The sequence below is a fragment of the Arabidopsis thaliana genome, chromosome 5 (assembly GCF_000001735.4).
Source record: "Arabidopsis thaliana chromosome 5, partial sequence".
Taxonomy (NCBI): domain Eukaryota; kingdom Viridiplantae; phylum Streptophyta; class Magnoliopsida; order Brassicales; family Brassicaceae; genus Arabidopsis; species Arabidopsis thaliana.
In genome coordinates this window covers 5,195,523-5,216,917 of record NC_003076.8, presented here as the reverse complement: position 1 = coordinate 5,216,917, position 21,395 = coordinate 5,195,523, and the positions used below count along the sequence as shown (strand labels likewise).

Genomic DNA, 21,395 nt, shown 5'->3' with positions numbered 1-21,395 from the left:
TCCTATTCAACAACATGCATCATGGGATTTCATTTTAATTATTTTTTTGGTATAAACAAAACATCAACCTTTCATTTTCCATCACCCAATAGTGTCGCAACATTTTAACAAATCCAAATAATTTATTGAAACCATATAATGTTACAGCCACCTATTTATATGTCTAAATACTGATAGCCATATCTTAAGTTCATTCAATTTGAATTTTTTTTCTCAAGCTAAAAATTATACACGAATCTTAGGAATCATCACTCATGACTCATATATAGCTCAGTTCATATATATAAATCTTTTGTTGGGTTAAATATTAAGAACATTCAAATAGACCTTGTAACGAATTGAAGCAAAATCTTAAACTCGAAACATGCGTAAATATTAGATTCACATAAATCGGTCCCAAGCAAGCAGGTAACTAAGCGTGCTTACTTAGTGCTTACACCATTGATATCCTCTCTTTTTTCTTTATAGCTTTTTTTGCCGGGAAAGTGATTGAAACTTTGTCTCCTCGTTTTGAAAGTTGAAACCTTTAAACCTGTTTTTCTCTTTTGCCAAATTCCGACCTAAGAAAAAAAGAAGAAGCATATGGGATTGCTTCAAAAACCAGAAACCCGCCGGATGAATCCAAGTGTTTGAAACGGTCCCCTTTGTTAAATAGCAACTAATCATAGAGAAATGATGACACATCTCTCTCTTTTCTTTATTTCACTCTTTCACTCTTTTGTCTCATTTCTTGTAAGAACATTAATCAAAGCTTGTTGTCTTTTTATGTTGCTATGTCGCTCTCTCACCGATCTGTTCCTCCTCGTTCAGTCCTTTTTTCTCCACACTCTCTTCAGAAAATTTCAAAAGACTTTGCAGAGATGATGCTATTGACAATGAGAATGAAAACGGTGCAAGATTTCAAACATCCACATACAGAAGAATTACAGATCAAGATTGCACAAAACAGATCGATATAGATCGCGACAAAGATCAGCACTACAATGCAAGATGCAATTACTAAACGGACCGTGGTTTGTGGTCCTGTTTTTCTATCAATAATCAGAAAAGAACAAAGACTATGGAAAACTATCCTTGAGAGTTGAGTCTCTCTCTATGTTGGACTAGTTTTCGTATCTTAATCTTTCAGGCCCATGAGCCATGCATGTTTACAATAGGCTTGGTTGATTCTCTTCAACAAAAGGCACATCATTTACTTCTCAAATTATAAACTAAACAATGGGACTTTCATAAACAGATTTTCTCAACATCAAAGATCTTCCAATTTGATATTTGGTAATGTCAAGCACTAGTATCTGATCAATAGGCAATACATTAGTGCGGAGAAAAAGTTAAAAAGAGAACAGAGTTACAGACAGATCTTGTTAACAAATAATGATGATACACGGAACAATCCATGGCAGAGCCAAGAAGCATAAGATGATAAGCAAGTGGAATATAAAAAAACATAGTACCTTAAAATTATTTTGCCAGTGCACCAGGTTGATGAAGAAAGTTAACTGGTGACTGGTGAGTGATACATGTAAACAAAAGGGAACAGCAGGAAATATTCTGGCCAAATTATTTGAATCAAATGCCCAGAAACCAAAAAGACTTGAAGGAATGTAAACTAAAACTGGAGCTAAGCAGAAGCAGCCAAAGGTTTTTCTACAGCAGATTCGTTGGGTTTCATGGTATTGAAGAGTTCTAGAACATCCGGATTATTACGGATATAGTTTGGGCACAGAGAGAGTAAATCTTGTGCTTCACTGTGTCTTGCAGACTTCATCATAGTTTCGAATACACGCAGAACCACTGATATATATGGAAAGTTATTCGAGGTCATAGCCTTCAAAAAACCGAGAGCTTCAGTGCTTTTTCCAGTTGATGAGAAGTAACTCATGAAAGGGTCAATGAAAGGAGGGAACCCGTGATCTTTCATTATCGGTAGAAGACTCAAAGCTTCTTCAAACCCACCATCCCTTGCAATCTTCTTCGTCAACAGATTCGTCACCAAGCTTTTGTATGTGCTATGACGAGGTTTCAGTTGATTTTTCGTTACTTGTGCACTCAAAAGCTTGTATGCATCTCTTACTTGATTCTTGTTGCAATAAGCAAGAACCAACTTCTCAAATGAATAATCAGCATAGGAGACTCCCGTGTTTCCAACCATTTTCTCGAAACACACTAAAGCTTCATCAAGATTCCCGGAATCACAATACCCTTCAACAAGAGACGCCATTGCCTTGTCATCTAGATTGTTTCCGGATGATTCCATAAAGTCTACAAATTCATCAGCTTCGTCCTTCTTTCCCTTACGACTAAGACTTGATGCAATCATGCTCTGCATATCACCACTAGGAACATAGCCTCCTCTCTTCATTTCTTTCAACAGCTCATTGCTCTGTTCAACCCTATCCACGCTTCTCAAGGACTTTAAGACAGATTTCAGCAAGGAATCCGTCAAAGCATTACCATTTTTGGTATAAACTTTCACAGCTCTTGAAAACAAATCCATATCTAGAATCTTGGCAGTGACAATTTTCTTGAGCAACAAACAGAAGCAGTGTGGGGTGGGGTTGTTACTACTACTACTACCTGCCATTGCAATCTCAAACAAGTCAACAGCTTCCTTGATCAATTTAGTCTGGCAGAACCTCGTTGAAACTCTAACATAAGTCTCTATTTCCACTTCATAACCAGCACTCCTCATTTCTACTACAATGTTCTGAAATCTATCAAGAAACTTCTCTTTTCCCAAAACCCTAGCCATAGCATTATAGGTTTTCTCATCATGCTTAAAGAGATCAGACTCATCAATCCACCGGAAGAACAACAAAGCTTTCCTGGGTTCAACATCAAGACGTTCCACAATCATCTTCACTAAATCACTCTTAAACTCAACATTCAAATCTCTTACCCGTTTCTCTACATCATCACCCCATTCTTCCTTCATCACAATCTTACACACCCTATCGCAAACATTCTCCGCCGAATTATCTAAACAATCTGAAGTAAAAAGCTTTCTCAGCCTCAGCAAATCACTCTCCAGCCCATCTTTCTGAAATTTGTCACCCACTTTATCTCTAACATTAGCCGATAAACCATGCCCTTTCTTCTTCATCACATCAACCAACCCCCAAAACTCATCAACAAGTCCATTACCACCCAGAATCCGCAGCATCATGTTATAGTTCTTCGAGCTAAGTTCCTCAGGAGAAGCCTCCTTAATCCACTGGAAAAAACTTTTGGCAACATCAGGGTTTGATTCGAGCTTTCTCAAAACCTTCAAAGCTAAATCTTGGCTAATCACTACACCACTCGATTCCAACTCCTTCCTAATCTCATCCTCACCACTCAATCTACTAAAAATATCAATCACGGTAGCCTCAGCAGAAGATTTCTCTTCAACCGCAGGCTCGGACGAGAAGCTTCGACCCACTGATTTCACTAAGTTGCCAGAGCTCGTCATTGGGGATCGTAAGGGACAAAGTTGTTCACTTTGTTGCAAAGCTCCGATCCCAGGGTGAATGAAAGAAGAGAAAGATCGCGATGAAATGGAGGTTACCTGAGAACAAGGAGATAGATAAGGAAGATGAGAACGATGGTAGCTTCGAAGAAGCATCAATCGCCATTGTTGATATCTCATCTCGGATTTGAGCTGGGTTAACGAAACTAAAAAAGGGTATAGTGAAGTGGATTTGATCTGAATAGAAAAGCTTGATCCTTTACAGTTTACAAAGAAGCGAGACTGAAGAACAGCGATTGCGAAGCTCTGGGAAATGTTAGGGTTTTAGTGAGGATTTTGATTTTTGACTTTTTGAGGTAAACGAAACCATCTAAGGCAAAGAGAAGGTCCCATCACAATGACGCAGAGCAAACAAAAATAAAAACTTAATGATATGATAATTCGAGTTTAGCCCCTAGTTTTATTATAGCTACCAGTTTTTTCTCATATAGTTTTAATTGGATCAGTATTTACCATGACCATTGACCACAACGATTTCGAACTTCCTAACTTGCAAGGAATCCAGAATCATTGCCTTCATTTATTAATCTTTTGTTCTTATAAATATCCTACGGAAGTTCTAACTTCTAACTTGTTATTTTCGTGATCTCAATTTGAGTACTTTTAAGAATCTATCTTTGCCTTAATGTTATGACTTTTTAAGATATTTTTTTGCTTATGTGACCCTTATAATTCAACGTAGCCGAATTGAGAAATGGATGGACATAAAAGTCTATAAGCATTAAGTGCAATAAAAAAGAGGATGGTAAAACAAAGTTCTTAGAACTTAAACTAGATTTTGTTGATTAAACTTAAAGTTCCAAACGTAGTACATCTAAAGGGAGAAGAAACATTAAAACATTACAACACTAAAAACAACAACAAGTACGATGAGTACGAGAATCAATTATGACTCCCAAATTTTATTTGAAAATCCCAACAATTAATTAGAAAAGGGAAATTATAACTCCCAAAGTTGACTCGGATCGCTACTTGTTCAGGCCGGTCTTGTCCTTCACGAAGTTAACACCTCCCACTGCCGCATCCGATATACTCTTTCCCGCCTATAACATTTACATCAAACCATATGAAAATATCAGAAATCTGCGTAAATGTATGCTCTAAGAAGACTTTTCATTCTTTACATAAATGTCATAATGTGTGTATAGATCGTTTACCTGTTGCGCGGAAGCTCCAGCTGCAGCAGCAGCATCCTTGGCCTTGTCCAGCAGAACATTGCTCTTCTCCTATATAACAACCATGGTCAACACAAAATCAATTACATAATTACGACAAACTAAATTAAACAAGAAAATGGAAGTTCTAGGAGTGATCAAGTTTCAACTGTTTTCAAAGAGTTATAACTTGAACAATCTATCAGTACTCTGTTCTAAGAGAGAAAGAGTACCTCAGCTTTGCCAGCGGCCTGACCGGCTTGGAAGGCATTCTTGTTGGTCTCTGACATTTTTCAGATATTTTTTTCTTGTAAAATCGTTTTTGATGTGTGTTTTGTTTGTGATGGATTGAGAAGATATGTGGGCTTAAGGGTTTATATTTATAGGCCAAATGGAGATACTTGTGTGGTGCCACGTGTAATCTGAAACCACGTGGATTACGTTTAATGGTACGATCATTTTTGCCTTATGTCGGTAGCTTTTTATTGGCTGATCAAGACATCACGTGTCGTTTTAGTTTAGTTTATCAATTTGTTATAGAGGATATGAGACTCTTTCTGTGCGAGTGTGTGGTCCTCTCGCCTCCGTGTTTTCTTTTCGACTTTATTTATTAAGTTGAGTCTTTCAAGATATCTCGAATCCTCTATCTATATGTTATAGTAAAGATTTTCTTTTTAGTTTTTAACAATATAGCTTGCTCTATAGCTACAAATAGAAATATGTAACGTGGGGTTGTTGCATATGCGTTTGGCAAACATTTCGTGCTCTTCTTGGCGAAGAAATTAAAGAAAAAAAACTTTATTATTGAAAAAAAAATGGTGCCTTGTAGAAGGTGGGATAGTTAGATGCTACGTTTGGCAAGTTAAATGTTGTGTTTGCCGAACCTCCCGTATTTTCATGTTTTTTTTCTTTGATTTATAAAATAAAAATTGAAAATGTGTATATAAATTAGTTTTTGTGAATTAGTAACTTTCTACTCAAATCCAGTTTGGAGCCAGACATGTCATATAAGTTGTATATTTGTTGACAAGTTGAATCGTATTGACTTATTATTCGTTGGTTGCAACTAACAAGGTTTTGATGTCCGATCAGTAGTAAGCCCATGGTTTGGAGGTGCGGGGAAGGATACGTACCCTTTGGCCCAACAGTATGAAGTAATTCTTGTATGAACCACAATTATACCTAGATATTTTATTTGAGTTTATGTTTGCCAAAAACAAATAAAAAATGTTTGCCAATCCAAACAGTTCATGGTTGAATTCTACTTACAAAATGTACTTTTATTCTTCATTTTCCCATCATATTATGAATAATATGAATCCAGTACTACGATCGATATATTTTACCTTGTGTAACCAACACATCGTTGGTAATTGGTAAGACCATAAGAGTATGTACTGTATAAAGTTTTCTTTGCGTTTTTTTTTTTAGTTAGTTCTCCTATATCCATTATAACAATTATAGTGATTTCCTTCTGTGTGTTTGGAAGATTTAGTGTGTTTAATACAATTATAAGGACTGCATTTTTAGAAAACTTCAACAATTCGGATCGACTTATGTATCGTGATCCATTTAACATCGTTTGGGGAGTTTGATCTTTCGCATAAAGAATATTTTTTAAAATAGATAAAACATTATTTGAATATAAGTTTGGCTCGTCTAATAATTTTGCAATATATTTATATATATATAATGCAATTCTTGATCAAAGATCGTTTATTTGAAAATCCCAACAGTTAATTAGAAAAGGGAAATTATAACTCCCAAATTTGACCCGAATCGCTACTTGTTCAGGCCGGTCTTGTCCTTCACGAAGTTAACACCTCCCGCTGCCGCATCCGATACACTCTTTCCCGCCTATAACATATACATAACCATATCAGAAATCTGCGTACATGTAAGCTTACAAAGACGTTTATTTCGTTACATATTATATGTTATGTGTCTGTGTATGGATTGTTTACCTGTTGTGCTCCAGCTCCAGCACCAGCTGCAGCATCCTTGGCCTTGTCCAGCAGAACATTGCTCTTCTCCTACATGACAACCATTGTAACCAAAAATCATCAATTACATAATTACGACAAACTAAATTAAACAAGTAACTGAAATTTCTAGTAATGATCAAGTTTCAACTGTTTTCAAAGAGTTATAGCTTCAACAATTTTTTTCCAGTTTAAGAGTTCTGTCAAAGAGAGAAAGAGTAGTACCTCAGCTTTGCCAGCGGTCTGACCGGCTTGGAAGGCATTCTTGTTGGTCTCTGACATTTTTTCAGATATTTATTTCTTGTAAAATCGTTTTTGAAGTGTGTTTTGGTTAGTGATGATGAGAAGAGATGTGGGCTTAATGGTTTATATTTATAGGCTAAAGGGAGTGTGGTGCCACGAGTAATCTAAAACCACGTGGATTACATTTGATGGTACGATCAGTTTTGCCTTATGTCGGTAGCTATTTATCGGCTGATCAAGACTTCACGTGTCGTTTTAGTTTGGTTTTTTAGAGGATATAATAATGTGACTCTTTCTGTGTGAGAGTATGATCCTCTCGCCTCCGTGTTTTCTTTTTGAGTTTATTTATATATAAGTTGAGTCTTTCGAAATATCTCGAAGCCTCTATATGTTATAGTAAAGTTTTTTTTAGGTCTTTAACAATATAGCTTGCTCTATGGCTGTAAACAGAATTATGTAACGTGGGTTTGTTGCATATGCGTTTGGCAAACATTTCGTGCTCTTATTTGCGAAGACAAAAAAAAAAAAACTTTATTATTGAAAAAATGGTTCCTTGTATAAGGTGGGAAAGTTAGATGATACGTTTGGCAAGTTAAATGTTGTGTTTGCCGAACCTCCCGTATTTTTCATGTTTTTTTCTTTAATTTATAAAATAAAAATTGAAAAATTGTATATAAATTAATTTTATGAATTAGTAACTTTCTACTAAAATTCAGTTTGGAGCCAGACATGTCATATAAGCTGTATATTTGTTGACAAGTTGAATCTTATTGACTTATCATTCGTTGGTTGCAACTAACACGGTTTTGATGTCGGATCAGTAGTAAGCCCATGGTTTGGAGGTGCGGGGAAGGATACGTCCTTTGGCCCAACAGTATGAAGTAATTCTTGTATGAACCACAATTATACCTAGATATTTTATTTGAGTTTATGTTTGCCAATCCAAACAGTTCATGGTTGAATTCAAGTTACCAAAATGTAGTTTTATTCTTTATTTTTTTTATATTATGCATAATATGAATCGATGTATTTTACCTTGTGTACATAACCAACACATCGTTGATAATTGGTAAGACCGTAAGAATATGTACTGTATAAAGTTTTCTTTGCGTTTTTTATTTTAGTTAGTTCTCCTATATCCATTATAACAATATACAGAACTCATCTCATTAGCAAAATCGGATAAAATCAAACTGGTTTGATTGTTTCATGTAAATGTCTCGTTTACGTGATTTCTTTTTGTCTGTGTGGAGGATTTAGTGTGTTTAATACAATTATAGGGACTGCCTTTTTAGAAAACTTCAACTATTCGGATCGACTTATGTGTTGTGATCCATTTAACATCGTTTGGGGAGTTTGCTCTCTCGCATAAAGAATATTTCTTAAAAATAGATAAAACAATATTTGAGTATAAGTTTGGCTCGTCTATTCATTTTGCAACATATAAAAAAAAGAAAGCAATTCTTGATCATTTGTTGTTGTTTTTCTTTTGATCAAAGATCATTTGTTATAACATGTAATTCTCTAAGTATAGTAAGAAATAGAAAAAATTATACAATTATACACACGTAATGTTGTTCTTTAAATAAATGACTTTGAGAGAGAAAAAGAAAACGAAGGAAATCATAGACAGAAATTACAAGTTCTCTCTTACAAAAAGCATGTTGATAGCCGATAGGCCACAACAATTTCTTGAACTAAATCAAATTACAAAAATATAATAGTTTATCGGCATACACAAACACAATCGAAAACACGTTTCTTGTCTTGTTTCGGTTAGAATAAAAACGTAGCGATTCTCTACGAAGACTGGGCACAAAGCGTAGCCGTTTAGTCAAATTAATATATCTAAAAAAAAAAACAATTTTTTTTAATATATCTAGTTTTTTTCTTTCTATCGTGCGTCTCTCGCTTTCTTTGACTCTTTCGATTATTATGCCTCGGCGAAATATTATGACCTTGTTAACTATGAGGTTAAGCTAGATTTCAACTATGTGAAAAACCAAAGGTGTCATGAGATTTAAAGTCAAATGCAAAGCAATTAGCTTAATACACTAAAATCATGAAAATGATCATAATAATAGATACTTGATCCATTATATTCAACATTTGGATCATCCGAATTCACATAGACCAGACACAAACACTGGTTTAAGGGAAATAAGAAGAAGAAGAAAAATATCCATAAGACATTATTCAAGAAAACGAAAATTAAAAACTTGAGCTTTTAGATTCCCTATTCCTTCTCGTCCTCGCTGTTGCAGCTACTGTTGCTGCTCCACTCACATTTCAAGGTAGATCTCGGAGAACCACAATACCTTCCTAGCTTCTCAAACCTCTGATACATCACTGTTCCTCTCTCTTCTCCTAGAGACTCCATTGTTGACTCTTTGCATCCGTAATCGTCTAGGTCCACAGAGAGACCAGAGTCGTAGCTCTTCTGTGCCACGGTCGAGTGGACAGCTACAGAGAATTGTTTTGGTTTGAAGCAAGTTAGTACCTTTGAGACAAGATGGCTCAAGTCCATGGTTGTGAAATCATATCCCACTGCTTCAAAGCTAGCGTAGCTGAAACCATCCTCTGGAGTTACATGGATGGTAGAGATTGCGTCGCCTTCGATGCTGTTCATTGAGTAGCCACAGGGCTCAAACTCAAAGTCACAGATTTGGGATTGAGGCAGTATCTTTCTGATGCCAGAGTTATCAGTCATAGAACCAGCAGAGCTTGACTCGTTCTTGTAGAAGACAGATGCCTTGTCTTTGTCTAGACCAGTCATACACATCTCAAGCGTGTAGACATTGTTCTTGTTGTTGCTGTTGGCAGAAGAAGCAGAGTAAACATGCCATTTCTTGGTTTCATCGTCATTGCCCATCAAGTAGGCAACACTGCTTAAACCAAGCTTAGCAAAGTGACCATCAAGAACAGAGACTTCTTCAGAGAAGTTGCGGTGAGGGAATGGTTGTCCTCCAGGACAGAGGAAACTTCCACGAGTGTACCTCACAGCCTTAACGTCAAGAGAAAGCTCACCGGCTAACCTCAAGAGAGGCTCAATAGAGAGGAGGAGCTTAGTAGTACCGCAAGTCTTGATGACGATCTTGTACGGGAAGATAAAGAGACTGGACTCAGAGAGAACATAAGAGTCAAGCTGATCGTTCGAGAGAGATGAGACGATAGTGCACTCAGCTGGCTGAAGAATCTCATCGATCTGAGACTTAGCTAAAGCACGTAGCCCTTTTCCTTGAGTGTCAAGAAAGAGACCAGGCTCAAAGAAAGTAACTTCAAGCCGCTTCTCGTAACCTTCGAAGCCAATAGCAGACATGGCCATCTCTGCGTTGTTGTTGTTGTTGTGAGGGCAAACAAAAGACGAGAGGATTTGGGGAACCAGAGCTTTGAGAAAAGGAGATTGTTGTAATTGAAAAGCTATGGAGGGAACTGGCTAGTACTCAGGAAGGCCTCTTAGCGCAGTTGGAGTAGACAGAAGATTTGAATTTCTTGATTCCACCGAAAGGACGAACGTCTTCAATGCTGTAACCAAGGGGTGCTTCGTAACATAAGGAACTATTGCTGCTTGACTTCTTATTACCAGCTTTCGATTCCATCATAATCTCATTCACGCTTTTTCTGTTTTAACAAAACCATATAACCAAAAGTTAGATAATCATATACTATGTAATGCAAACATAACTAGAGCATCATAAACACATAGAAATTCAACGATTCTGCAGTTTCAAACAAATTATTACATATACAACTTTTTCCAACAAATCCAGATATGTCATTATCAGATCTATGTAATGGAAGAACAAATTGCTAATAATCAAACCCTAAAAATTGATAATTGAAAAACATAATAACACGTTCATGATTAGAGACTTACATGTAGAGGAATATTGATTACAATCCGGAGTTATAATTCTCTTGTTATTGATCCAAGATAAGAAATTAACCTGAAAACGAACCAACAAACGCCAGATTAATCAGCTGATCAAAAAACAACATAATCTCAGATCTACAACGATAACAAAAGAACAAATCTCTCTAAAAGCTATGAGAAACAAACCTTAATCAGGTAGGAGATTGAGAAAACTCGAAACCCTAAAGAACTTGAGAGCCGCTTATGATTTAGTAATGATGAAAAGAGCAAACGAGTTTGTGATATTGTAGAGAAGAAGGTGGAGGGAATTGTTTATATAGTGTCCAGCCCAGATACGTTGTGAGGCTATTAGGGCTCCGACTAAATTACGTTTTTACCCTTTTAGTATCTTTTACTAAAATAGCCTTACCCCTTCTTTATGTGAGAATATTATAGGTGCGAGATTCGCGACGATTCTTGGCCACAAATCCATTTACAGCAATAAATCTTTTTGTGTATGCTATTTTTGTCAATAAATCATTTATTTTATCAACGAATCTTAAGGTGACACGTGGATTATTCGAAGCAGCCACGTTAAAGTCTTTGATACTCGACGATTTCTGACCACGAAAAAGATAAGAGAGCTTTATTTGTTGGTAATTAATTGTTTTTGTCAAAATGTATTTAAAGATTTAATAATACGTTTAGATCTCCGAGATAGGCTAAGCCACACAAAAACTGCAGCTAATTAAAATACTACACGTGTGTTGTGTGAGACGACACGTTCAAGAATTCGATACTTACAAGAAAAAGACAGGTGCGTAGTACATGAGCTGTGTTGTGCAATAGTGGGTCCCAGAGAATCAAATTCTGTTTTACTAGACGACCTTCGTTTAGTCTTATTTAAATGACTAAAATGACCTTGTTATCTTCCTTTTTTTTTTTTTTTTTTTTTTCATCATGACCTTGTTATCTTCCCGTGACTTCGTTTGGTCTTATAGAAAAATATTGAATGTGTAAAAGTGAAAAGTAACCAATCAACATACACTCGGTTATCTTCCTCGTGCCTTCGTCTGGTCTTATAAAGTTTTGAATGTGTAGAAAAGTAACCAATCAACATACACTTTTTTTTCAAAATCAGTACTCAAAACAAACAAAATAAAAATATATTAGTCTCCCTTCACCTAAAACAATACTATTAAAAGTAATCTGGCATACTAACGATTGCCATTTTACATGTGTTAACATACAATTGCCATTTTACATACAAGTTTGGTCTATCGATGTGTGATTTTACGTTTTCTTAGAATGGTAAATGTAATTGTATAGCAATATTTAATACAATAAAACAAAGATATCATCTATAAAACTTCAATACATTTCTTTCATATAGTTTCTCATATTCATGAAATTGACTCTATTCTTAGATAAACATAAAAGGATCTTCTAGAGTCTTTAATAATTAGTTGTGGTGATGAAGAAGCTGCAAGTCATTGAACAAATCACAAGATGTTTCCCAGAGTTGTTTAGCAAGTTTAGGGTCTCTAGAAACTTGTGATGATTCAATGGTCCTTCCTTTTCCTCCAAAATAGTAAGCACCTGATGTTTCCTGCAAATCAATAACATGTTTTTAGTATGTGTAAGTAAGAAAATCAGATCATATATGAAGAAGAGAGAATCAATAAAATTCATTATTCATTCATATTACGGGTGTGGATAAAGCGGCATCGATGATAGATTCAGCTCCATCCTCTGGGGATTGCAGGAGGCCAAGAATTTTGAAGCCAAGAAACACCATGGAAGTTATGTAACAAGGAAGCTCACGCATTATATTCGTTTTCACAAATCCTGGATCAGCAGCTCTACAATCAACAACCAATACTCACAAGTCAAAACACACGATCTTTTAATCAGTGAGAGAGCAACGAGTGTTTTGTTGCATACATTACAGAGACATGGCTTGAGTCGTCTATGAGCCGAAGTTGTCGGTGCAATTCATATGAGAACAGTAGAAGACATACTGGTCAAGAACATGAAGCAAAATTTAGTATGAAGAAACTATATATGTTTCGTAATTAAGTGACTGTGAGAAATATATCGGCTTACATTTAGAATACTCGTAGATTCGAGCGCATGGATATTGGTTTGATGTCGAAAAACACACTCCAGTAACAGAATCCTTGTCTAGCTTTTGAATAAAAGCTACAGAAAACAAAGAGATATCAAGTCACTTAAGCTAGTCTTTAATGGTTCTTGTTAAATCTTATATATCACTACATCTTACCTGAATGATGTGTGAAAGATGTAACGTTAACGACCCGTGAAGGAACATTGCTGTTTTTCAGAAGTGGTAGAAGAAGTTTGGTCAAAAAGAATGGACCAACATAGTTTGTAGCAATCATCCTGACAAAGAGGGAGACAAAGAAAAGGCAGTTTTAAAATATCAAATCCATAGGCTAATACATAAGGTAAGTTATTGACAACTGAAAACAAAAGATTTGATCAAACCAGACTTACCTGTCATAACCATCAATGGTTGGTCGACTAGAAGTTGCCAAGATCCCAGCATTGTTCACCAAAACCTGAATAGAAGGATGTAACGCTGAGTCCGAGAGCCATTGCTCTAGAGAGTTTTTAAACGTGAAGATTGATTCAAATGAAGACATGTCAGCTTCGAAAGACTTGAGTTGAGCATCTTTGTTCTTGTTCTTAATTTCCTTCAGGGTCTGTCATAAGCCAAGAGATTTTGCATCAAAGAATAATGTGAAAGATAGCATTTCTAATTCGACAAAGCCGAAACAAAAAGATTTATAGATAACCTCTGAAAGAAGCTGAGAGGACCGTCCAACTGATAAAAAAATCAAGAAGGATTTCATCCGATTAGTCCACAGAGAACTAAATTTGTGATACTTAAACATTAGTACTTTAGGAGGCAATGGATCATAGATGTTTTTTACCAAGAACGACGTAGAAACCTTTCTCTGCAAGAGCAAATGCAGTGGCCTTACCAAGCCCAGAAGTAGCCTGAAATCAAAAACCATATACACAAAATGCAATACATGAGTAATCAACATTTAAAAATAGAGGCATTACAACATGACATAATCAAGGAAATGATTCACACAAGCAGTGAAGTAACAAGAATAGATAGTAGACTTTTGAACCATTACTTCACTTACACCAGTGATAACACAAATGGGTCTAGAAGATCCATTTTGTGGATTGATGGAGCCAGATATGGAAGTAGATTTGGAGCCAAAGATCCTTGCTTTAAGCAATTGAAAGTAAGAAGAAACAAGAGCAATATTCCAAAACAGAACCATCCTCCAGAATTCAGATGAACAGACAAAACACAAAACCTCCTTTACCTCTCTCATCATCTTCTGTAAAAAAAACCTCAAAGATTGTTTTGTATTTTAATTATCAGAATTCAGTTGAGCAATTAGCATCAATGGATACTACTTTAATATATCAGAGAAAACTAACCTGAGTCCAAAAATGAATAGGGAATGGCAAAGACTTGAAACCAAACTCTCGAAACTTTGAAGGAAGCGTGATTCGGAGTGAAGGGTTTTGTGCTTAACGCAAACGTTATCTTTGCCTCGAGCAAATCAACCAGACTGGATTCCAGAGGGAGAAAGAGTAGTATTCGGATTTGAATTCGAAATCACTACATCATCACAAAGCCACACATGCGAAAAGACGTAACTTATACATGATTCAAGTTTGCTCAAATTTGACTTTTCATTACCAAAAAGAAAGAAGAATCTAAAGTTGTTGAGTCGAAATATATTTTTACAAAAGTAATTCTTCTATTGTTTTCACACGAGTTGTAAAAAAAGAGAGAAAGATAAAATTTGCACAAATAATGAGAAGAATCTTCGAGAATCCACTTTCCGGTTTGATTCGGTTCAAGAATATCAAACTCTATTGTCGAACCGATTTGGCCGTTTGAGTCGGTTTAGCAACGGCCTTGTCACAATCCTGTTTCATTTCTTCCAAACGCTTTGATACCTGGAAGAGATTCATAACAAAATTAGACAGTGACACAGAGCTTCAATTTCAAGTATCTAAAGGAAATTTATAGCTTTTTTAGTCTTTGAGACCTTAATGGAATAAGCCAATGGAAGCAAAGTATCAGGATCCATGGCATCTTCAGGGAAATTCCTCAGAGCATGCATGAGTTCCTCAAATGGCAATTTCAACAAATCATCATGGCAATGCTTCAATAATGCTAAACCGACTTTGAACACGATTTTAACACCCTATGCCGGAAACAAACAAAAAACACAAAGATATGATGACACAAAAGAAAGAGACTTTTGAGATTAGAAGATGTTGATTAAAAGTACCTCAGCTAGAAACACATCCCAAATTCGTAGCGCTGAATGGAAAGGAAGTGAATACGAAAAGACGGTTATGAACCATTGACTTGCATACATACTCGGATTGATCATTTCTTGAGTGAAATGTTCTCCTAGTTTGGGCATTAGCTCTCTTACCAACTGATCAAACTGTAACAGATATTGCTGTACAAGAGGAAGCCCTGCCTACATTTACACAAATCAGAACATATTAAATCATTAAAATTGTCTTAAGGAATTGACATTCTGTTTTCAAGCATAATGTTCCAAAGAGCTACTATCATAACTTCAGCAAGAAGCACGTTTGATAGAGACTGAAGCTAATCTTGGAGACTCTTAAAAGAATAGAAAGTCTCTCTACAGGATAGTTGGCAGAGAATCTGAAAAAGCAGTCATAAACTAACTAGTTGATGAAGGAAAGGATTTTTTTTTTTTTTATCTATTTGACTTTATGTCATTTTCTTACTATCCCTCAAACAATCAAAGCGGCTCTATCATTATCAAACTCGCGTAACCAAAGAGGAAAGTAGCAACTAATAGCATATCGGTATCTTCTAGAGTAAGAAGAAAGTCTCACCTGATACAATCCTTCTATTGGGGAGTGGACAGCTCCTTTGAGTAATGCAACTAATAACCAGAATGCATCTTCTTCGCTCATATAAAGAAGCAACAAACCGGCTATGAAACCCATTCCCTGCATTATTTTTAGTACCATGAGTCTTTCGTAATTAGTACCATCTTGGGCAAATAAGAATAAAGGAAAAGATCTCTGGAAATACCTGAACATATCCGACATCTCTGTCATAGACAGAGTATGCTTTTAGAACATTGTATAATGATCTTTGGCCTGGTCCATGTCTCTTCTGGAAGAAAACATGTGACGGGAAAGTACGAGATATATCCCGAATGATATCGAGTTCTGATGCCGACGTCTCATAAATCACCAGTTGCTATAATGAAATCGAGAGAATTGTAAGTTTTTTTCTTTCCAGCAATGAAGCCAAAGAAAATGAATAACAAAACACACAAGGAGATAATAAGTTATTACCACATAAACACCGGGATTCATAAGCAAAAGGTCTCGACTTCCAGAGATCAATTGCCAAACGAGACCCCTTAAGCAATCAGGGATCCCTTTTCGAATCCGCCTCTTGACAACATGAGGTTTTCTCCTAACGTAATGCTTCCAATCACTACCCCCAGTTCCAATCATCTTCCTCCATTTTGTCACTCTCTTCTCCTCCCTAAAGGAATTTAGCATCCATGGTTAAATAACAAAGCACAATATACTATCCTCAACAACAACAAAGGACAAAACAATCACTTTTTCACATTGACATACTTCTCATAATTAATAGATGATTTAGTCTTGGTGAAACGTTGAGGAGAACTGCCATGTTCCTGTTTCAGAAACCCAAATCTATCAACCGGTACAAGCAGAGGGACTGGTCCTGGTTCACTGTCCTTTGTTCTTTTTCTCTCCATTTAACTAACCTGAAAAAGACCAACATACTCAAAAAATCTTAAAATCCCCAAAATTTCAACTAATGAATCAGACCTAAAAGCTACATTCAAACTTAGATCATCATCTAAGATCCCGGAGCTTTGATCTCAATATGACTCTAAGAGAAGGGTTTTTGCAGAAAAAACGCAATCAGCAAATAAAATTCTAGAACTTCGTAGATAGAATTAGACCAATGGTGATATATATAGAGCAACACCCAAAACGCAAACAGTAGCAAAATGCTGAAGAAAGAGGTAAACTTTATATACTCATGGTGACCAGTTCTTTAACACAACGACGATCCAGAAAAAAAGAAACAGAGAAAGATTGTCGGAGAAAAAGCGAAACTCACCAACATTCCGGTGTCAGATCAAGAGGGTCGTATCCAAAATCTCAACTTTCGAAATGAAATAAGGCGATCAAAGGAGTCGCCTACTCTAAAATTTCCCAGCAAAATTGAAATCTGAAGAACAATGGAGCGATGAATTGAAGAATGACTTCAAAGGAAGGAACACGGTAAATAGAAAGGAGACGTTGGACTTGGAGATCACATCGATCATTCATACGCGTATTATCACGTTCCAGATATATATATAAATCAAAAAGCTTCAGAAACTTTATCCATTGAACTTTTTACATTTGCAAACCATAAAAACGAAATCGGTTCAGGTTCAATCTGCTCTGACCGGTCGGTTTAATAGCATAAAATACATTGTTCTTCGAAAACCCAAAACAGAAAAGATGATCAAGTTAGGAACATTGACTAGCTTCGGTTCTCCGTCTATTGAGACTGCCCCAACTATCACCTAAGCTCCAAACTTTTGAAGGCTCCGCGATATAAGGACCGTTCATGATGTTCAGAATGCTACAGGCTTCACTGTATTCTAGCTCCGGTAAGAGTTTTGGGGTCAGTAAGAAGCACCTACAACAGCAAAGACCAAACATTTGTTTCTTACTTTTTACGACACTTGAGAGCAGTTTCCAGGGTGTTTTCGTATGAATAGAAAAAGGAAAAACTTACTGTGGTGTGTTTGGTTGACTAGCAGCTCTAACCAATTGTTGAAACATCTTCCTTTCATTTATGGGATCCATACCTGCACAAGCAAATGTATATTTTTAAGAGACTTTGACTAATGTTTCGAGACAGTTTTTACATTAAAAAAAAAACATTTACACTTTTTACCTTGATTAATCTCATCAACAACCCTGAAAGGACAGTTTGTCAGATCTTGAAGAGAGACGAGGTAAAGGATAGTTGAGACAGAACGCTCTCCTCCAGATTGGTGGTGAGAGCTTAGAACCTGAAGTTGCCCAGATTCTCTGAATTTCACTTTGATATGTATTCCGTATTGATCAAAGTCAGTGTCACGTTCATCCAATGAAACTTCTCCTGCAACAGCCATTTCTTGGAAGTTGTGGCTGAATGTTTCATTTATCTGACCAACAAGCTGTCTCAACGTTGGAAGCCATTTCTCCTTTAGCGAATCGATTTCTTTCATGCATATGCTCAGATCTCTTTTATCAGTTTCGAGCTTCGTAGAAATGGTATATATCTGACTTTGGCGATGTTCATACTCTTGGAGAATGTTCTCGTTTATGAAAAGGATCGAATTGGCTTGAGACAGATTGTCTTGTATAGCCGCTTCCAATTCTTCGACTGTGGTAGGCATCTCCATAAACTCCTTTTTAAGTTCAGGTGTGATGGTTGCAACAGATTCTGCATCCCTCTTGGCAGTTGCTAGCCGCTGCTGCTTTCCTTCTACCTCTTTCTTACAATACTCAACGGCGAGAGATAGCTGTTGTGCCGTTTTCTCATATTGTTTGATATTGATTTCCGACTCTCTGATCTTTCTTTCCAATTCTATAGAAGCCATATGCTTCTCGGCGTAACTCCACTTATGAGCAACAGCCTCCACAAGTAATTTCTTGAGATTGATTGCATATGTATAGCGGTCAGCGTTAGCTCTGGAAGCCTGATCAATCAGCTTAGCAACTGAAGCATCCATGTCCTCCTCTTGCTCTAAAGATTCCAGCTTTGTCTTCCTTTGCTGGTAACGGGATTCCAACTCACGGCGTTTTTTCTTCTCCAGATACGAAACATTTACAATCTCCTCCCTCTCTTTATGAAGTTTAGCTGCTTCTTCTTCCAAACGTCTTTGCTCTGTTTGAAGACTCTTGTGAGTTTCCTCCATGAATAAAATAGAGTCTTCTAATTCCTCCTTTCTTGATCTCAGTTTCTCAAGCTCTCCAACGTCCACCCCACATAATAGAAGACGTGATTGATATACAGAATCTACACTTGCAGAGGAATGACCACCATATCTTGAGGAAGACCACCGGTAGTGATTGTCTGGGGTCCAAAAATCTTTAATACCCAACTTATAGACTTCTTCAGCCCTCTGATCGGTAATCTTTGATCCAATGTACGAGTCCTCCAGACCAAACTGGGAATTTAAAACCTCCTTGACGGCATCAGGAGCATCAAATATTTGATCAAGCCGAGCATGGATCCCAAGAGAACGCATCTGATCAGAAATATGAAAGGGAGCCTTTTGATTGCCGCTATTGCCCACATAGTTTAGAACAGGAACATCAAATCGTTTTAAATTTTTAACCAGCAAATCACGGTCCTCCGGATCCTGAGTGATAAAAGACTTCCAGATATAAAAAGAAACATGACCCTCCAAAAAGCAAGCGTTCTCTCGATTTGGAACGTTAACCTCCACCAAAACAGGACCATATACTTCCCTTTTAAACTCATGACGATTCTGTTGCACCCATTGATATGCGTCAAATATCCTATCAGCTCCAGAGTTAGCTAACGCTTTCAAGAGTTTGTTATTTGCATTCTCCATGTCCTTTAACTTATCTACGCATTGCCTCAGGGTGTATCTCTTCTGAGACAAAAGCTTCTCGTTGTCCTCCTTCTGATTCTTCTTTCCGTTAATGCTATGATGCAGCTCTGTAACCTGAGAGCTCAATTCTTCAAGTTTGGCTACAGGACGTTCGTATACAGGCAGGTTTTGGAGTTCCCGTTCCGCAGCAACGAGATCCTCAGTAGCTTTCAGAATCCTTTCTTGACGATGCTCTTCTTGTTTCTTCAATTCCTCCAGTTCTTTGTACGTTGCCACTACACGTGCGTCTGCCTCATCTTCTTTCTCGAGCAAGTGACAACGGTTTCTTCCATTTGCATCCATGAGATTCTTAACTTTTTTGCATTTTGAATCTGTCTCTGCTTTCTCCTTCTTTTGCTTTTCTATAGGTTCCTTCATGCTGTTCAAATTCTTTGCAGCTTCATCCAATTTTTTCTCGGCTTCCTTCATTCTCTTCTTAGCATCCATGTACTCAGCTTTTTTCATATCATACTTTAGCCATGGCAATTTCTTCTTCATGGAATCAACCTTAGTCAAAAACAACTCTCTCTGCCTAACACGCTCCACGTCCTTCTCTTGCTCATCAACAAGAGCTTTAAGCTGATTCAGCGTCTCTCCATTTTTCGCCACAGCTCTCTCAAGCTGCTTCAGATCACGGCTTTTCTCAACTAGCGCGCGATGATGGACTGGCAGTTGAGGATCCCCAACAGCTTTTTCCGTCTCCTCCAGGAGTTGCACAGGAGTTAACTTGGCAAACTCGCAAACCCTATCTTGTGGCAGGAACTGCGTGAGATTGTTAACTTGAATGTTGAATTTCTGTATTATCTCCACAATATCTTTCTTACTAACTGTGCTTCCATTAAACATCCACTCAGACTTGTTACGTGTATCGATCTTACGAAAAATCGTAAGATTTTCTTCCCTGGTGTTACCTCTCAAAGAGATCTTGACATAGCCAGAATCTTCCCCACGCTTAACATATGCTCCAACACTAGTAGCTCTCCCAAGAAGCTGAGGCTCACCACCAAGACAGAGTGCAATGGCACAGACAAGAGAACTCTTACCTGATCCGTTAGGTCCAATAACAAGGTTCAAACGTGATCCAGGTTTGCATACCAAGTGATTGAATGTCATGAAGTTGTGAAGCTCGATTTCGATTATATTCCCAGGCAAAAAGTCATCTTCTCCTCTGGAGATTTTAGGACGCTTAGCACGACGTTCAGACATCTTTGTCGTTTCTCAGCGGTTCAGAGATTTTTACTGAGTTAACCTGAAAAAAATTGAAACTTTCGTATGAAATCCAACAGGGAAACAATGTAGAATCGAAAATTAGAAACTTAAAAAATTTAGAATCTGGACAGTGCAAAAGCTAACCCTAAAACCAAAATTGAAGAATTGAAAACTAAAATCTAATCAAACAGAAACTTCTAGTAACAATCTCAAATCACAAGCAATCATCAGTTTCGCATTAGCCTTTCTCTCCAACATAAACCCTATGACTGGAAAATGAACAGTAAAACCAAAAAAAAATCAAATTTTTTAATAGCGAAATCAACTTACGAACAAGACAGAGACGGAAAATAAAAGAGAACGCTGAAAAACGAACCCCAAAAGAAGAATAGACAATTCGATTTGCTAACAAACAAAGTTGAATTTCCGAAATCGAGAAGGAAAACAGACCTGAACAAGTGAATTTAGCCGAAATTGAAATATGGAGCGCGGAATTGAACCATACGAGGATAAACCCTAGACTCTATCTGAATTGCGATTTTTCAGTTTGTTTGCAGAGCTGAAAGTGAAACCATGAAAAAGCGAAAACCCGGGAAAAGAGAAGCACGACGACCAAAGCACACTCTCTCTCTCTAGGTTAGCCTTTTAAAACCTTGACGCCGGTTCAAATTCAACTCGTTTTAA

General features: G+C 36.9%; 7 protein-coding genes and 1 long non-coding RNA gene across 12 annotated transcripts, besides 1 other annotated feature; 1 reads left to right on the top strand and 7 right to left on the bottom strand.

Annotated features, from left to right (window-relative positions):
- Positions 1-446: 446 nt before the first annotated feature.
- AT5G02485 lies at positions 447-815 on the top strand. The gene has a single exon (NR_142604.1). It is a non-coding gene; the product is annotated as an other RNA (long non-coding RNA).
- Positions 816-1,243: 428 nt separating this feature from the next.
- AT5G15980 (Pentatricopeptide repeat (PPR) superfamily protein) lies at positions 1,244-3,856 on the bottom strand. The gene has a single exon (NM_121603.4). It carries the CDS (start codon positions 3,626-3,628, stop codon positions 1,622-1,624), a length of 2,007 nt encoding a protein of 668 aa, NP_197102.2. The 5' UTR covers positions 3,629-3,856; the 3' UTR covers positions 1,244-1,621.
- Positions 3,857-4,174: 318 nt separating this feature from the next.
- KIN2 (stress-responsive protein (KIN2) / stress-induced protein (KIN2) / cold-responsive protein (COR6.6) / cold-regulated protein (COR6.6)) lies at positions 4,175-5,199 on the bottom strand. The gene is made up of 3 exons (NM_121602.4): positions 4,896-5,199; positions 4,666-4,734; positions 4,175-4,551 (listed from the first exon to the last, which is right to left on the bottom strand). The coding sequence occupies exons 1-3, from the start codon at positions 4,950-4,952 to the stop codon at positions 4,477-4,479; spliced, it is 201 nt and encodes a 66-aa protein (NP_197101.1). The 5' UTR covers positions 4,953-5,199; the 3' UTR covers positions 4,175-4,476.
- Positions 5,200-6,091: 892 nt separating this feature from the next.
- KIN1 (stress-responsive protein (KIN1) / stress-induced protein (KIN1)) lies at positions 6,092-7,201 on the bottom strand. The gene is made up of 3 exons (NM_121601.3): positions 6,870-7,201; positions 6,627-6,695; positions 6,092-6,519 (listed from the first exon to the last, which is right to left on the bottom strand). Exons 1-3 carry the CDS (start codon positions 6,924-6,926, stop codon positions 6,445-6,447), a joined length of 201 nt encoding a protein of 66 aa, NP_197100.1. The 5' UTR covers positions 6,927-7,201; the 3' UTR covers positions 6,092-6,444.
- A 1,680-nt stretch (positions 7,202-8,881) lies between these two features.
- Positions 8,882-11,049, bottom strand: AT5G15950 (Adenosylmethionine decarboxylase family protein). 2 transcript variants are annotated; one of them, NM_121600.3, is made up of 3 exons: positions 10,948-11,049; positions 10,765-10,834; positions 8,931-10,508 (listed from the first exon to the last, which is right to left on the bottom strand). In NM_121600.3, the coding sequence occupies exon 3, from the start codon at positions 10,210-10,212 to the stop codon at positions 9,124-9,126; it is 1,089 nt and encodes a 362-aa protein (NP_197099.1). In that variant the 5' UTR covers positions 10,213-10,508; positions 10,765-10,834; positions 10,948-11,049; the 3' UTR covers positions 8,931-9,123. The 2 variants fall into 2 exon arrangements, with proteins under 2 accessions (NP_001031888.1, NP_197099.1); NM_001036811.1 differs by lacking the exons at positions 10,765-10,834; positions 10,948-11,049 and having other exon boundaries at positions 8,882-10,762.
- Positions 10,331-10,486: a sequence feature (AT5G15950.uORF1).
- A 985-nt stretch (positions 11,050-12,034) lies between the features above and the next one.
- AT5G15940 (NAD(P)-binding Rossmann-fold superfamily protein) lies at positions 12,035-14,452 on the bottom strand (the record flags this gene model as incomplete). 4 transcript variants are annotated; one of them, NM_001343428.1, is made up of 10 exons in its annotated part: positions 12,043-12,349; positions 12,449-12,602; positions 12,685-12,760; positions 12,847-12,942; positions 13,025-13,143; positions 13,258-13,466; positions 13,560-13,588; positions 13,698-13,764; positions 13,920-14,123; positions 14,227-14,452. In NM_001343428.1, the coding sequence occupies 9 exons, from the start codon at positions 14,118-14,120 to the stop codon at positions 12,203-12,205; spliced, it is 1,098 nt and encodes a 365-aa protein (NP_001331785.1). In that variant the 3' UTR covers positions 12,043-12,202. The 4 variants fall into 4 exon arrangements, with proteins under 4 accessions (NP_001331784.1, NP_001331785.1, NP_197098.2 ...); NM_001343429.1 differs by lacking the exon at positions 14,227-14,452 and having other exon boundaries at positions 12,035-12,349; positions 13,920-14,222; NM_121599.3 differs by lacking the exon at positions 14,227-14,452 and having other exon boundaries at positions 13,920-14,117.
- Positions 14,453-14,465: 13 nt separating this feature from the next.
- PAM1 (plant adhesion molecule 1) lies at positions 14,466-17,207 on the bottom strand. Its single transcript, NM_121598.4, has 8 exons — positions 16,961-17,207; positions 16,447-16,598; positions 16,153-16,348; positions 15,884-16,054; positions 15,682-15,798; positions 15,093-15,290; positions 14,847-15,005; positions 14,466-14,754 (listed from the first exon to the last, which is right to left on the bottom strand). The coding sequence occupies exons 2-8, from the start codon at positions 16,587-16,589 to the stop codon at positions 14,668-14,670; spliced, it is 1,071 nt and encodes a 356-aa protein (NP_197097.1). The 5' UTR covers positions 16,590-16,598; positions 16,961-17,207; the 3' UTR covers positions 14,466-14,667.
- Positions 17,208-17,220: 13 nt separating this feature from the next.
- Positions 17,221-21,325, bottom strand: SMC5 (structural maintenance of chromosomes 5). Its single transcript, NM_121597.3, has 4 exons — positions 21,162-21,325; positions 17,792-20,751; positions 17,630-17,702; positions 17,221-17,530 (listed from the first exon to the last, which is right to left on the bottom strand). Exons 2-4 carry the CDS (start codon positions 20,706-20,708, stop codon positions 17,359-17,361), a joined length of 3,162 nt encoding a protein of 1,053 aa, NP_197096.1. The 5' UTR covers positions 20,709-20,751; positions 21,162-21,325; the 3' UTR covers positions 17,221-17,358.
- Positions 21,326-21,395: the final 70 nt, after the last annotated feature.